The sequence below is a fragment of the Phascolarctos cinereus genome, unplaced genomic scaffold, assembly GCF_003287225.1.
Source record: "Phascolarctos cinereus isolate Bilbo 61053 unplaced genomic scaffold, phaCin_HiC Scaffold_726;HRSCAF=1367, whole genome shotgun sequence".
NCBI classification, from domain to species: domain Eukaryota; kingdom Metazoa; phylum Chordata; class Mammalia; order Diprotodontia; family Phascolarctidae; genus Phascolarctos; species Phascolarctos cinereus.
Genome location: NW_027556098.1, coordinates 136,562,597 through 136,577,481, shown reverse-complemented (window position 1 = coordinate 136,577,481; position 14,885 = coordinate 136,562,597). Strand labels below are relative to the sequence as shown.

General features: G+C 42.3%; 1 protein-coding gene across 1 annotated transcript in view; it reads right to left on the bottom strand.

The window, feature by feature from the left end:
• The window catches only part of BIN1 (bridging integrator 1), a 137,471-nt gene that overhangs the window by 60,617 nt on the left and 61,969 nt on the right, over positions 1-14,885 (bottom strand). Inside the window, 1 exon segment of the mRNA XM_020967200.2 lies at positions 5,894-5,974. Coding sequence (XP_020822859.1) covers positions 5,894-5,974 — 81 coding nt within the window.

The following is a 14,885-nucleotide window of genomic DNA, read 5'->3' as shown; positions in this document are numbered from 1 at the left end:
CCTTTCCTTCTCTCTGAAATGACCATCCATTTATTCTTTATGCATCTTGTATGTGCCTAATTTTTTTTAACATGTCTCTCCATTACATGTTTCCATGTTGTCTCCTTGAAAGCAGGAAGACAGTTTTTTACTTTGTAATCCCAGCGCTTAGAAAAATGCTGACAGACTGCCTGCTGATTGCCTATGCCCCAAAAGACAGCAAGTCGTCCCCAAATTTTTCCTCCTCCAATATAAACAATCCCAAATTCAAGCCTTCAGGTAAGGACTTTAGTAATTTGCCAGTTCCTCTCCCTTATCCACCATAAAATGACCACATCAGGACAGTTAGATGACCTTAAGTTACATGGCAGTAAATATGGGCTGCTGTAGGAGAAACCAGAGAGTGAACCACAGATGTAGTTTGGCCTATATATAAGTGCTAAGGCCAAGGCAATTCCTCTTCCTAGGGCCCTGGCAATACTACTCCCCCCATGTGCTCACTCTTTCCCTTCCATTCACCTCCATTTTGGTCAGATATCTGAGTTCTGATGAAATCTCACAACTCAGTCGGTCAGCCCCCACCCCCTGGGAGGGAGACTAGCCTAGGTGCCATTAGTAGAAGAAGGAAACCTCCATCAAAGTTTTATGGGAACATACTGATAATTGGGGGGGGAAATACTGAGAATAAAGAAAAAGAGGGGGCACTTCCATTTAGGTTTCTGCTAAGGAGCCCTGGGTGCTTCCATGAGAGGATTTGAGAGTTCTGGGGTAGACAGGCGGAGTAAGAAATGTCTCCATCTTGGTTCTCCCAAAGAAATGACATGGGAGAAGGAGGCTACTCATTCTACTAGAACAGTAGTTCTTAAAGTGTGGTCGAGGAGCTTCTTGGGGTCCCTAAGACTCTTTCGGGGACCTGCAAGGTCAAAACTACCTCCATAATAATACTAAGACATTTTAATTTCTAATATAGTAAATACCTACAGACATAACCCACATAAAAACTCTTCGGAGGAGGATTCCTGATAATTTTTAAGAGAATCTTAAAGGGTTCCAAGACCAAAAAGTTTGAGAACCACTGCACCAGAGTAATTTAAAAACAGGATTCTTGGTTATGTAGTTGTTCTTTTTTCCCCAATCTTTTTTTTAATTATTTTTTTAATGACTCTGAAGCTGACAAATAACAACAAACAGATATTTCCTTATACAAAGAACAGAAAACAAAGATCGTTTATGACAATGTAATCCTTGCAATATACAGTCTAGTTTATTTTAAGTATATGTTACATTTAACATGGATTCTTGTAATTTTTCTAAGAATAGTCCCTGCCATGAAACAGGGTTATTTACCTCACCAAAATTCATAGTTACAAGGTATCATGGGAAGGGCTTCAGGCTAAGAGTTAGGAGATTTCTACCTAGTCCATGACCTCACATTTGACAGCTTTAACCAAGCCCTCATTAAAACTGTTCCTTTGGCTTCTATGATGCTACGTTCTCCAAATTCTGCTTCTACTTCTGATTGTCCCTTCTCTGTTTCTTTCTCTGAGTCATCATACTCATGTCTGATGGTGCACAGCTAAGCACACTCTTCAACATTTGGTCCTCAGCTCTCTTCCCTGTCTAGCATCTCCTCCAAACATGTTCCCCTGTCAACTTCCCTGTTTTCATTAATAGCATCATCACTTCCCCATCCAAACCTCATCTCTCCCACCACTCTGTCCCTAACCTCCCAAATTTAACTGGTCACTAAATGGCACTTTTAAATTCTCTTGCTTCCCAATCCCACTACCACCACTGGATTTCTGGTTTTCATCACTCCCATTCTGACCTCCCAACTGGCTTCCCTCCCATCTCTAGTCCTCTGTCCAGTCTGTCCTAACCACATGCTAAAATAAGCCACTTTCATCATGTCACTCTCTTGCTCCAAAACCTTGTCTATAGCAGTCATCACCATTTAGAGGTTCATGCTAAAAATTCTCTAATGTCACCTTAAGCAGTAAATAACTGCAAAGAATATTGTAATATATTAAATGACCCTGGGAATTCACATTTGTTATTGTTGTTGAAAGCAATTTGAAGAACAAAAAAAATTGGGAACCACTGGCCCAAAGAATTACAAATCTGTGTCTATATATCTGTATCTAGGGGCAGCTAGGTGGCACAGTGGATAGAGTACCTAGCCTGGAGTCAGGAAGACCTGAGTTCAAATCCAGCCTCAGATACTTAGTAACTGTAGGACCCTGGGAAAGTCATTTAACTTCTTTTTGCCTCAGTTTCCTCATCTGTAAAATGAGAAGGAAATGGCAAATCACTCCAGTATCTTTGCCAAGAAAACCCCAAATGGAGTAATGAAGAGTCAGACACAATTGAAAAAACATATACATGCCAATATCTACATACAGATTTATAAATACATCTCTATAGATACATGAGGGTATTAGATTAGGTGGTCTCTACCTGAATAGATCTAGATATCTACACCTATGGAGATCTGCAGTTGAAAGGGCCTTCTGAGACCATGACATCCAACATCCTTATTTTCCACATGAGAAAACTGAGGCACAGGACTTACCCAAGGTCAAACAGGTAGTAAGTATCACAGGCAGAATTCAAACCCAGTTCCTCTGGCTCTAGAATCAGTGTTCTTTCCCCTCAGTATAAAATCCAAGTTCCTAAGGTGCTGGCATTTGAAGACCCTCCATAATCCAGGCCAATCCAGCTTTACTTCTCACTACTTTCCTTCCCCTCCCAACAGACTGCTCCATTCACCATCTTCTGCTCATGCCTTCTCACCTCTCCATCTCTGTTCATACAGTTTCATCCTCCCTTCCCCAGCTCTAGGAAAGCCCATCTGATAACTGGCTCTTCCCAGCCACCTATTTCAATTCAACAAATGCATTTATTAAGCTTCTATTTATCATTCATTAAGTGATCCCCTTCCAGCTCTGTTCCTGACTTTCAGACTTCAAAACCATGCCTCGGCTGCTGTCTCTTCCTAGAGCTTCCCTGCGCCCCAAGGCCTCCTTGCCTCGGAACACCCCACCACCCCTGAAACCTTCTAACTCTGGAATTTCTCTCTTCACCAGGCCAGCCCCCTTCTCCCATTGTTGAGCTCCTGGGGCCTCTGTTTTGCAGAAGGGCCCAAGCTGTCCAGCTTTCATTCCCCTCCCAGATTGGCTATTAACTTTTGTGCTTTAAAACCATGTCCCCTTTCCAGGGACAAACACACACACACATACACACACACACACACACACACACACACACACACACACACACACACACACACACACACACACACACACACACAAATTAGATGAACAGAACTAAAAGACCAAAAGAAGTCTGAGTCCCTACTCCTGGGACTGATTGCAATGGACTGCAAACTCACCTCACAGGCTTCTTTGTACTAAGACTAGGCTGTGCACAGTTTAATTATGGAACACTAGATGATTATTTTTTAAATAATTACTGTGTAGGCTTAATTGTTTTTAATAATCAAAACTAGTAAAAACCAGAGTCCTTTCTTTACTTCAAAAAAAAAATCCTTCATCTCCCTCTACCTCCAGCTCTCCTCCCACCTTCCCTGAAGGTGAGGGCCATTTCTTTTTACTTTTATATATATCCTCAGTGCTTCACACAGTGCCTGGTAAATAGTAAGCATTTAATAAATGCTTGATAAATGCTTGTTTCTTTCTCTCCTTCCTCTCTTCTTTCCTTCCTTGTTTTTACTATGTGTAAGCTACTGTGCTTGGCATTGGGGATTTTATAAGGTAATAGAGGAGAAAGATCATTTATACAAATACTATACAAGGTAGACTATAATGAGGGCAAAGAACTATATGATCTGAGGAGGGAGAAGTCCTTTTCCACTGGTATTGAGATATAATAAGCGCAGGCTTCCTAGGGGAGGTGGTACATGAGCTGGTCCTTGAAGGATGAAGAGGAGTTCAGTAGGCAGAGATGGGGACAGAGTTTATTCAGGACAAAGGGTGTGTGCAGGCACAAAAGTGAGAGAGGGTGCAAAACAAGATCAGGGAACAAATGTTAGACCATTTTGGCTGGAATATCAAGTGTGTAGAAGGGAATAGCATAAAATAAAGATGGAAACACAGGCTGCACCAGATCATGGAGGTCCTTGAATGTCAGATTCAGGATTTTGTATTTCATCCTACAGTCACCAGGAAGCGACTGGAGGTTTGTAAAATCAAGGTGTGATATAGAAGGACCTGTGCTTCAGGAAGATTTTTTTTTTAGCAGCTGTCTGAAGGATGGATTAAAAGGGGAAAAGCCCAAAAAAGCAGTTAGGCCCATGTAAGAATGCTTATGAAAGGGCAGCTAAGTGGCGCAGTGGATAAAGCTCTGGCCTTGGAGTCAGGAGGACATTAGTTCAAATCCAGCCTCAGACACTTGACACTTACTAGCTGTGTGACCTTGGGAAAGTCACTTAACCCCAACTCATCAAAAAAAAAAAAGAATGCTTATAAACCTGAAATAAAGTAGAGGCCATGTGAATATAGAAAGGGGGCCAGATGAGAGAGATGCTGCAGAGACAGAATCCATGGAACTTGGCAATGGATATAGGGGTAAGAGAGTCAAAGATGACTCTGAGGTTTCAAAGTCGGAAGGCTAGGAAGAGAAGAGGATGATATCATTCATGGAAATAGGGAAGCTGGAAGGAAGGACAGTTTTTAGGGGAAAGGTGATAAGTTCAAGAGGAAGCCTAGAAAGCTGGCCTCAAAGCCAGGTAGACATGGGTTCAAGTCCTACTTCTGACATATTCTGATTGTGAGACCATGGGCAAGTTCCTTTATCCTTTAGTGCTCTAGGCAAAGCAAGTCAAATCGAGTTAACAAGAATTTATTATTAAGCTCTTATTATATGCTAGACACTGTGTTAAGTGCTGGGAATACAACTGTAAGCAAAGGGACAGTCCCTGCACTCAAAGAGCTTACATTCAGGAGCTGAAAAGCTGGAGTGGGGGGGGGCAGTGTTAGAGAAGAAAGTAACCTCTAAGGGGCATGGTGATGAAATCCAGAGAATGAAGAAGGGCTGTTCTGGGCCCTTCCTGAAAATGGAAGTTCCAGGAGGAAATCACCAGGGGGAGAAAGAGGCCGCAGGGGTAGAGGGAGGAAGAGCTGAAGCCTGGCAGTAAAGTCTGGAGAGTGAAAGTCTAGGCCCTCCCTAAAAGTTCTTGAACACCACAAATTGTAAAAAAGGTGTGGACTTGCACTGGTATGGGAATTTCCACACCTGGGAGTTCCCAATGCCAAAGAAATCACAGACCCAGATGCCATCTTTATTCCTACTACAAATTCAGTTTCGAAGGTGTTGAGTTTGAGAGGGTATCTAAGTCCTACCCATTCTTCAAGACTCAGTTTAAGGCCCCAGCCCAAGAACAGCTCTCCATCCACTGAACTGCCACATTTTATATCATTTATTTGACATTCATGCTATAATGCCTAATGCCTCATCTCAGTGAGGGGGGATGGGCAGGGGAGTCTGGACCTGTGGCTTTTATTACTACTGGGAGCTCCTCAGTGAGGAAACTCCTCCTACCAACACAGGTCCATACCTTTTCTGCAACTTCAATTCTTAGAGAATTACTAATGGCACTAAGTGACTTGGCAGGGTCACACAAACAGTAGGTATGTATCCTAGGCCAGACTTGACTCCAGGCCATCTTATCTCAGGGGTTGGCTCTCTATCCATGAAACCACTCTGTCTTCCAACATGGCCTGGTTTTAGTTAGTTATATTTTCATGTGCATGTAGCTTGCCTCTCCTACTACCATAAACTCCTTGAAGACATAATGGGACAGTACCTTCTCTTTTATCCCTCACAGCACCTAGTATAGGGCTAGGCCCAAAGCAGGTGCTCATTGATGTCCTATTGCTTGGTCAAATGAGCTTACCAGTTGTTTGTTGAAATTCTGGACACACTGCTCAAACTGCTCATCTTTAGTCTCATCTGCCTTACCTAACTTCTGTAGGACCTGGAAAGAGAAAGAGGGAAAGAGAATGTTACAACAAAAATAAAGACCAAACAAAAACCCTGAGGTCCAGATCCTGTTCCATAAAACCAGAGAGAAATCATTGCATTTATTTTCTCCTCAAGCCCCTCCCTAATTCCCAACCACAAGAAACATGCCCAAAGTGCATCAGTTTCCCACGTGCCTTATGTTGCCAATACTGGCCCAAGGAAGTCACCCTCCATGGAGGTCAGCTGGCTCACCCCTTGTCCAACTAGCTCCTTTGGCAGACAGGAGAGAAGGCCTAAAGGCATTACAATCCATGGGGCTTCTTCGGTGAGGTCCATACCATCACCTCCTCAGAGCTCCATCCAGTCTATCTTAAGTACTGCGCAAGAAAGTATTGAGAGGGACTGGGAGGGAAGCCCCATATCTCTTCACAAACTGTCAGCTTTCTTGAGTGGGACCTAACAAGGGAGAGCCAGGAAGCAGAGAAGTCCAGACATTTGAGATGATAACGAGGGTACAGAAGAGGATGACAACGGGCAGGAATTTGCTCACATGGTCTATTTCTTCACCTTTATGAGTGTAAGGACAGTTCCCAGACTTTGGTATCTGATTTTTTTTAGGCTCAAATGGCAATCTCCTCATTGTCCTTCTCCTCCCCCACCCCCCAACAGAAACATGCAAACACACACACACACACACATATTCTCTCTCTCTCTCTCTCTCTCTCTCTCTCTCTCTCTCTCTCTCTCTCTCTCTTTCCTAAGTCTCAGCTGTCTGTCCCTCAGCTGTTTCTTGACCAAAGAAAGAGAAAAGTGAGAGAAGTAAGAGATAGGAGAAAAATAAAACAAAGAGTAACAGAAGAACAGGGCTTTGTGGGAGACAAGGGAAATAGACGCAGATGGGCAACTGACTTCTGCAATGCAGCAAACTTCTCTTGGGGGAAATGAAAGAGCAAATACATTTTCAAAGTAGGGCACAGCAAAGGAAGTGGTTAAAAGCAGCTCTGGGAGGTGGAGGACTATGGGTGTGAAAGACTGCATGTAATGTCAGGTATGGTTAAAGTGTTGGCTAGTTTTGATAAGTGGGCTTTTTTTTATTCCTTTTTGATGTTTTTATCATAAGGGATGGCTCTCTGAGAAGTAACAGGTATATACTGGAAATGACAATGATAAATACATATATATACATATATTATATATATATATAAAATGTAAATTTCCAAAACACCTCTGGGGAATGACCACGAAGACTTTCTTGATATGTGGCAAACTCCAGGGAGAAGACAGACAAAAATTTCACTGAATGGCAGGTATGGATCTATTCACATTAGATGAAATCACAAAGCTATTTGAATACTATAGTACCCATTCCCCATAATCCTCTATAAATCAGAAAAGTCAGTGAGACTCTCCCAGCAGTCCTAACACCTCAGCCCCATCACCTCCGGGCAAGTGAGGAATGACTAGACTGAGGCAGAGTCTGTCTGGGCAGAGGAGCAGTAAGAGCTCACTCAGTTGGAGAGGTAAGGAAGTTGAAGACAATGGAGGAAAATAATCACCTCCAGATTATGAGGCTCGAATAACATGCCAGACAGGAAAGCACCCTGAAGCATATAAAATGGCTCAACAAATATTAAGGATTATTAATATTAAACCCTTTTAAAAAGGTTAGGATGTTCCCTGCTCCACAGGAATCCAGTCTCACCAGATGATACTTCCATAACTGCCAAGGTTTTTGTCTGGAGTGGGGGAGTGTCTCTTGCCAAGCTTGCAGAGATTTTTTGGCTTGAAAGTCTTTTCTCTCCAGACCCTTCCTGCCCCCATAGATATGTCCCATTCAGAGGCCCTTTAGCCACACTTAGCTTTTGAAGCTGGACTGAGTATGTGTCGAGAGGGAACTCCAGATAAAGAAAGACCGTGATAAGTTTCCTGCCAGGCTGTCTGTCCAAAGGGGCCTGCTGGGCTTCAAGCCATAGCTTCCCTCTGACTCTCATACATGGGATTCGGCCACCCCCCTAATCACCCACTTGAACTCCCCTCAAAGAGGGGAAGTTCCTCTCATTAGCCCCTCTTTGTCCTTGATTTCACTAAAGCAATGTGCTTCTCTGCTGTCACTACCAGCCCTCCACCACATGCCTCATGCCCTCCCAAAAATTAAGACTTGGACATAATTTAATGTGATGAATATAATGGTACAGTACTGTGCTGTAAGAAATGACAAATATAACAACTCAGAGAAGCCCTGGAAGGCCTGTATGAACTGACCTAAGAGTTCAATAAGCAAAATCTATATATCATAAGTAATTCCACCTCTGAGCCTTTGTTTTTCTCATTCCTCCCTCCTCCCCATAATGTCATTCCTGCTTCTCTCTATGGTGTGCCTACCCTTAATAACCCAATTCAAGTTCCAGCTCCTCCATGGAGCCTCCCTTGACTATTCCAACACACAGTGATGTCTCTGTCTTGTGAACTGCTGCAGCACCATCTGCACCATTTACTTGGCACTTAGCCTAAATACTCATCTATCTATGTGCATCTTCTGTCTCTACCCAACTGGAGCCTACGTGCTTCCAGGGCAAGAAATAGACAGACAGATAGATAGACAGATAGATATGATATGATACAGAGATATAGACAGACAAACTGATAGAGCTAGATAAAGACAGGCATGCATCTATATATTTTTATAAAAAGGTTTGATAAGAGATAGAAATATATGCATATATCAGAATTGTTCATAATATATATCTATTAGATTATATATATGCATATATAGATATAGATATAGAAAGATAGAAAGATATATGCCTTATCTCTTAATATTTCCAGCAGTCAGACCTTTATCGGGGCTGAATAGAGGCTTTTGATGAGATACGGAAATTGAGGCCTAGAAAGGTTAATTAAGTAGCTTGCCTTACGTCACCAAGGCCCTTTCAGAATACAGTAATGGCTAGCATTCCTAATTCACTATTCTTTCCAACACATTAAACCCAGGCTTCCCATTTACGTATTATGTTTTGAGAAGCCTGATGATTTCAGATGATTTTCAGTTTCTCAAATAATACCATGCATCTACATAAGCCAGATCTAACTACTATCTCATTTTATCAGCATATATTGTTTTCTAAAGGAAGAAAAGAAGAGAGAACTTACATGGGCTTCTTTCATTTGATGACTGCTGTCACTTCAGGGAGAAGGACATAGAAAGCAATAGATATTTATCACCTCTGTGTTATAGATATGGAAATTGGAGCCCAAGAAGCTGAAGTGGACCTTGTTTAAACTTTGTATCTGCCACAGACCTAAACCCAGACTTCTGAATTCAGCAAGCACTCAATAAATTCTTGCTGAATTGAATTGCAGAGGTCACCATGGGATCAGAACTTAGGTCTGCTAAACTCCCAATCTGAGGTTTATATTCTCTCTCTCTCTCTTTCTCAATGACCTCTTCCTAGAGCTACAGCACAAGCATAATGTTTGGCACATAGTAGGTGCTTAATAAATGTTCACTGACTGACACAGACTGACTGGATATTTTTCCCAAGCCAGACCTCAGATCTGTGGGAAATCTGTGGGAGGTTGCCTTACCAGAGTATCTTTGCTAAAGGTAAGGAGGCGCTCCTTCCTCAGGCCAGACTGTACTAGTCCATACTCACTGTCTGTACTTAATATATATTACTTTGTATTCTTAATTATCCTTTCGGGCCCAACCTCCCCAACCTGACTGTTAATTCACTGAGGGATGTCATTTTACCCTTTATGTCCCAAAGGCCCCTAGCACAATGTCCCAAACAGAGAAAACCATCCATGACCTTCATTAGGCCTCCTATGCTCTCTAACCCTTCTCCTCTCAGGCTACTAAATGAAAAGCAGTCTTCTAAGCCATGTTCTCTAAGCCCACCCACTCCCTCAGTGAGTCAGCTGAGGAAGGCCGAATTATCTAGGTTGCTGCCCAAGCCACATTTCCTCCTCACCAGCCTGTAGCTCTTGTCTACCATTCCCCTAAATGGGCCTGTCAGGAGAGATCAGAGCTCACTTGGATGGCAGATGCTGCAGCAGCTGAAGAAACACAGCCCAATAAGCACGCACACACAGGCCCAAGCAAACACATACGTACAAATATGTAATCACACACTATATAAGCACACAGACCAAACTGAGAAAACATGAAAACCCCAAACACAGAAATGCCTTATGTTGTTAGTTATCGTTGCAAGTACACTGGAAATGCCCTTGCCTATGAATCAGGAGGCCTGTGCTCCAGTCAGAGCTCTACCCACAAGCAGCTAATCACCTCTGCTACTCATTAGTCATTCAAATTACTTGGTCTCTTTGGCCTTCAGTTTCTTCATCTCTAAAAGACTAACTGATCTCTTGAGGCTCCCCCCACACATGAGTTATATGCTTTGTGTGTCTTCCCAAGCACACGGTAAACTCCTCAAGGGCAGGGACCATGACTTCTCTTCTGTTCCACACGGTCCTTAGCTAGGAGACACTTAGTAAAAACCCGCTGATGTACTGGTCATAGGAGGAACAGATTGCAATGCATTTTGACAGAGGCTGGAACGCTGAGACTCCTTCCCACCCGCACAATTAATTTTGACCTCTCTCCCTTCACAAGAGGATTCTGGGACTTTCTGTTCCTTCAGTCTCCCCTCGGTGGTACATAACACAGTGCTCTGAATTCAGAAGGCACTCCAAAAAGCTGGTTAATTCAATTCACAGGATCACAGATACAGAACTGGAAGGGCCTCAGAAGCTAGCTAGTCCAAACCACTCACCTTACAGGTAGGTCAGAAGACCACAGGTTTAGGGCCTTGAAGGGGCCTTACAGACATATGAGGAAACTGAGGCCCCGAGACGTCAGATCACTGGACGAGGTCACACAACAATTAAATGTCTAATGTAGAATTTGAACTCAGGTCATCTTAATTCTAGGGTAATGAATAGAGTGCTGGGCCTGGAGTCAGGAAGATTCTTCCTGAGTTCAAATCTGGCCTCAGACACTTATTTAACTATGTGACCCTGGCCAAGTCACTTAACCCAGTTTGTCTCAGTTCCTCATCTGTAAAATGAGCTGGAAAAGAAAATGGCAAACCACTCCAATATCTTTGCCAAGAAAACCCCAAGTGGGGTCAAAAGGAATCAGACTCAACTCCAATCCAAACCACTTCCTGAACAGCTCCTCATCACAACCCTACTTTTCCCATCTTCACCTGGGGAAGCCCCTCTCAGAGCTCAGAGCTCTGATATGTAATTTTCTGCCTCATCCTGCTGGGACCTTGGCCTCCAACTCTACTACCCATAAATCTTTTTACTATGGTCCTACAGGTACCTCTCTTTCTTCCCTCCCCCCTCCCACCAACCTGTTGAAGTTTTGTCATCCCTCATTTGAATATAAGCTCCATGAGGTCAGGGACAGTCTTGCTCATTTATTCAGGGTGTTCCAAAAGTATTTGTATCCCCAGGATTTAACACAGTACCAGGCACACGGTAATCTCTTAATAAAAGCCTTATCAATATCTTATCTTCTTGATTCCAAGTCCAGGCAGTACCTTATTATCTATTTTAATTAAGCTACTTGTCCTATGTCACAGAAGAATCAGAGATGGGATTTGAACTCAAATCCTCTGACTCCAAAGCAAATGTTCCTTCCACAGTACCATTCACTGAATTCAATTCAATGGCATAAACATTTATGAAATGCCTACAATGTGCAAAGCATTGGTCTAAAGTTACACAGGGGGGTGGGGAACCTGTGGCCTCAGAGGCCTCTAGGTCCTCAAATGCAGCACTCTGGCTGAATCCAAACTTCACAGAACAAATTGTTCTGGAACAGATGGGAACACACACAAAAAAATTAAACAGTCCCCGCTTTGAAGAAATATACCTTCAAATGGGGGACATAAATAAATAAGTAACTAACTGCTAAATAGTCCCTCCAATTCACCAACACCCCACCCCACCCCACCCCTCAAGACACCACCCTTCTCATCTGCCTCCAGGGCCTAGCTCTCGGGAATGGCAATCCAGCAAAGAGGTGAATGGATCTAAACCCTCTATACTTAACGTACCCGCTACATACAAATGCCAAAACCCCCATTCAGTTTCAAAAAGAAAAAAGTTCATAAAGATTCTTTCCCTGTCAATCCCACCTTATAAACCTAGACACTCAGAAAACCAGACAATCTCTGAGGTCCCCAGAGAGAGCCACCAACCTTTAGCATCTTTCTCATCCCCTCTCCAAATGACTTGTGTCTGGAGACCTTGAACAAGGCAGACAGACAGTAAAACTCAGAATTCTGAGCTCACACTATCATCTACTGTTAAACAGTTATCACCTCTCCCTCCCCAAGGGAAGGATGTCAGCTTGGCCAGGTCTGCGGTCTGAGGGGACCACAGAAACACAGCGGCACACACTCAGAGACTGACAAAGACACCGACCAATTTGCCCACACCCCACCCACCCAAAACGTACATGGGGACATATGGCAAATATCCATTCAAAAGATATACTACTATGCACAACTATGCCTACTATGTACTAGCCAGTGTAATTAAAAGAGTCTGAGCTCAAGAGTCAGGAGATGGGTTCTCGTCTTTGTCACTAATTAAATGGGAGACAGACTTAGATAGAAGGGGTCTTAAGAGATCATCTAGTCCTAATCCCCTCATTTTTATAACTGAGGAGACTGAAGTCCAAAAAGTTTAAAGGACTTGCCCAAGGTCACTTCCCACCAATTAAGTAAGTGGCAGGAACAGGATTCTTGCTAAAATCCTCTGGCTCCAAATTCAACCACCACATCTAACCTTGGGCAAGCCATTTCAACCTTAAAGAATCACTGGACCATATTGTTGCAAGGGAGCTTAGAGATCACATAAATCAGGGTTTTTTAGCCTGGGATAGTTTTCAGGGGTCCATGAACTTGGAAAAGAATTAAATGTTTATTTTCACTCATTTCTAAATCACTGCAATTGTGAAGGCAGGCAACAAACCACTATTCTGAGAAGAGGTCCATAGGCTTCACCCGGCTGCCAAAGGGGTCCATGATACAAAAAAAGGTTGAATACTCCTGCTCTAATTCCATACCTCTCCTTTTGAGAGGACGAAATTAATGCCCACACAGATGAAATGACACCCAACATCCCACATCTCAAATGTAGCAGAACTGGGATTTGAACTTGGGTTTCTTTGTTTTTCTACCTTTAGTTTTCAACATTCACTTTTATAAGATGGCATACAATCTGATATAGGCTATACATGTACAATCACATTAATGAACTTGGGTTTCTTGACTTGCATTTTCTACTCTGAGATGTGTGTGTGTACACTCCACATGCATCATATCTCTGAACTCATATCAGAGGTTGAGTTTTTGTGGGAGGCAGGGCTTGTATTATACAGAAGAGTATATAAAAGTCTAGATTTGGAACTATGCCCAAGGAGCTATAAAATTGTGCATACCCTTTGACCTTGCAATACCACTTCTAGGTCTGTATCCCAAAAAGACCATAAAAACGGGAAAAGGACCCACATGTACAAAAATATTTATAGCAGCTTTTTTTGTTTTGGCAAAGAATTGGAAATTGAAGGGATGCCCATCAATTGGGGAATGGCTGAATAAGTAGTGGTATATGAGTATAATGGAATACTATTATGCTATAAGAAATGATGAGTAAGCAGTCTTCAAAAAAACTTGGAATGACTTACATGAACTGATGCACAGTGAAATGAACAGAACCAGGAGAACACTGTACACAGTAACAGCCGCATTATGGGATGACTGGCTTTGACAGACTTGAATCTTCACAGCAACAAAGAATCTAAGACAACTCCAAAAGATTCATGATGGAAATTTGCTATTACACCCAGAGAAAGAAATACGGAATCTGAATGGAAGCATACTATTTGCTCTCCTTTTCCTTTGTTGTTTTGTTTTATTGCTTCATTCTCGTGATTCCTCCCATTAGTTCTAATTGTTCTTTACATCATGACTAATGGGAAATATGCTTAACATGAATGTATATGTAGAGCCTATATCAGATTGTATGCCATCTTGGAGGAGGGAAGAAGGAGATAATTTAAAACTCAAAATCTTATGGAAGTGAGTGTTGAGAACTAAAAATATATAAATTAATAAAAATAAATAAATAAAAGCCTAGGCTAGGCATTGAGAAACCTAGGTTCTAATCTTCCATCTGCCATTGGAATGCCAGAGAGCCCTGTGCAAGAAACTTTCTGAATCTCTGTTTCCTCAGCTAGAAAATGAGTATAGTAATAACCCTGCCTATCTACCTCAAGGGACTGTCATGAGGATCCAGTGAAATAATGTATGTGGAAGCACTTTGAAGTGCCAGACAAATGGAACTCAGTTTCTTCATCTATAAAATTATGGGAGTTAGATTCAATGACTGCCAAAGTCAGCTTCAATTTTGAAACTCCTATATAGTTATAGAACCTCTGATTCTCTGTGATGTCTCTGGTTTTCTAAGGTTTGTGAACAGCCATGTAGTTTTATAAACACCATTACGTTTTCAGAGTTGGAAGGGGCTTTAGAAGTCATTGAGTCTAACTCCCATAATTTTACAGATGAGGACACTGAGGCAGCCCTTGTTTGCCTTTAGAGAATCAGAGACTTGGTCTGGGGAACTAGGTCCCACAAGTTCATCCCTCCCCATCCTCCTGCTTTTCTTCAGCCTCAGAAGAAAAGAAAGATGATAAGAAGACTCATTATTCCTCAACAATTATAGTGAATGGCTGAGGATCAGAGGAAGAAAGATTACTGAAGTCTCAAAGACTTTCAATTATCAGGCTCTCCTTGTACTCCTCAAACCAGATCACTGAGGGATCTCTATGACAAACCTAGAATTTAGCCAAGAGAATACTGACAGTAAAGAAGGTCTTTCTGGAAAGGCTCAAAGGAGAC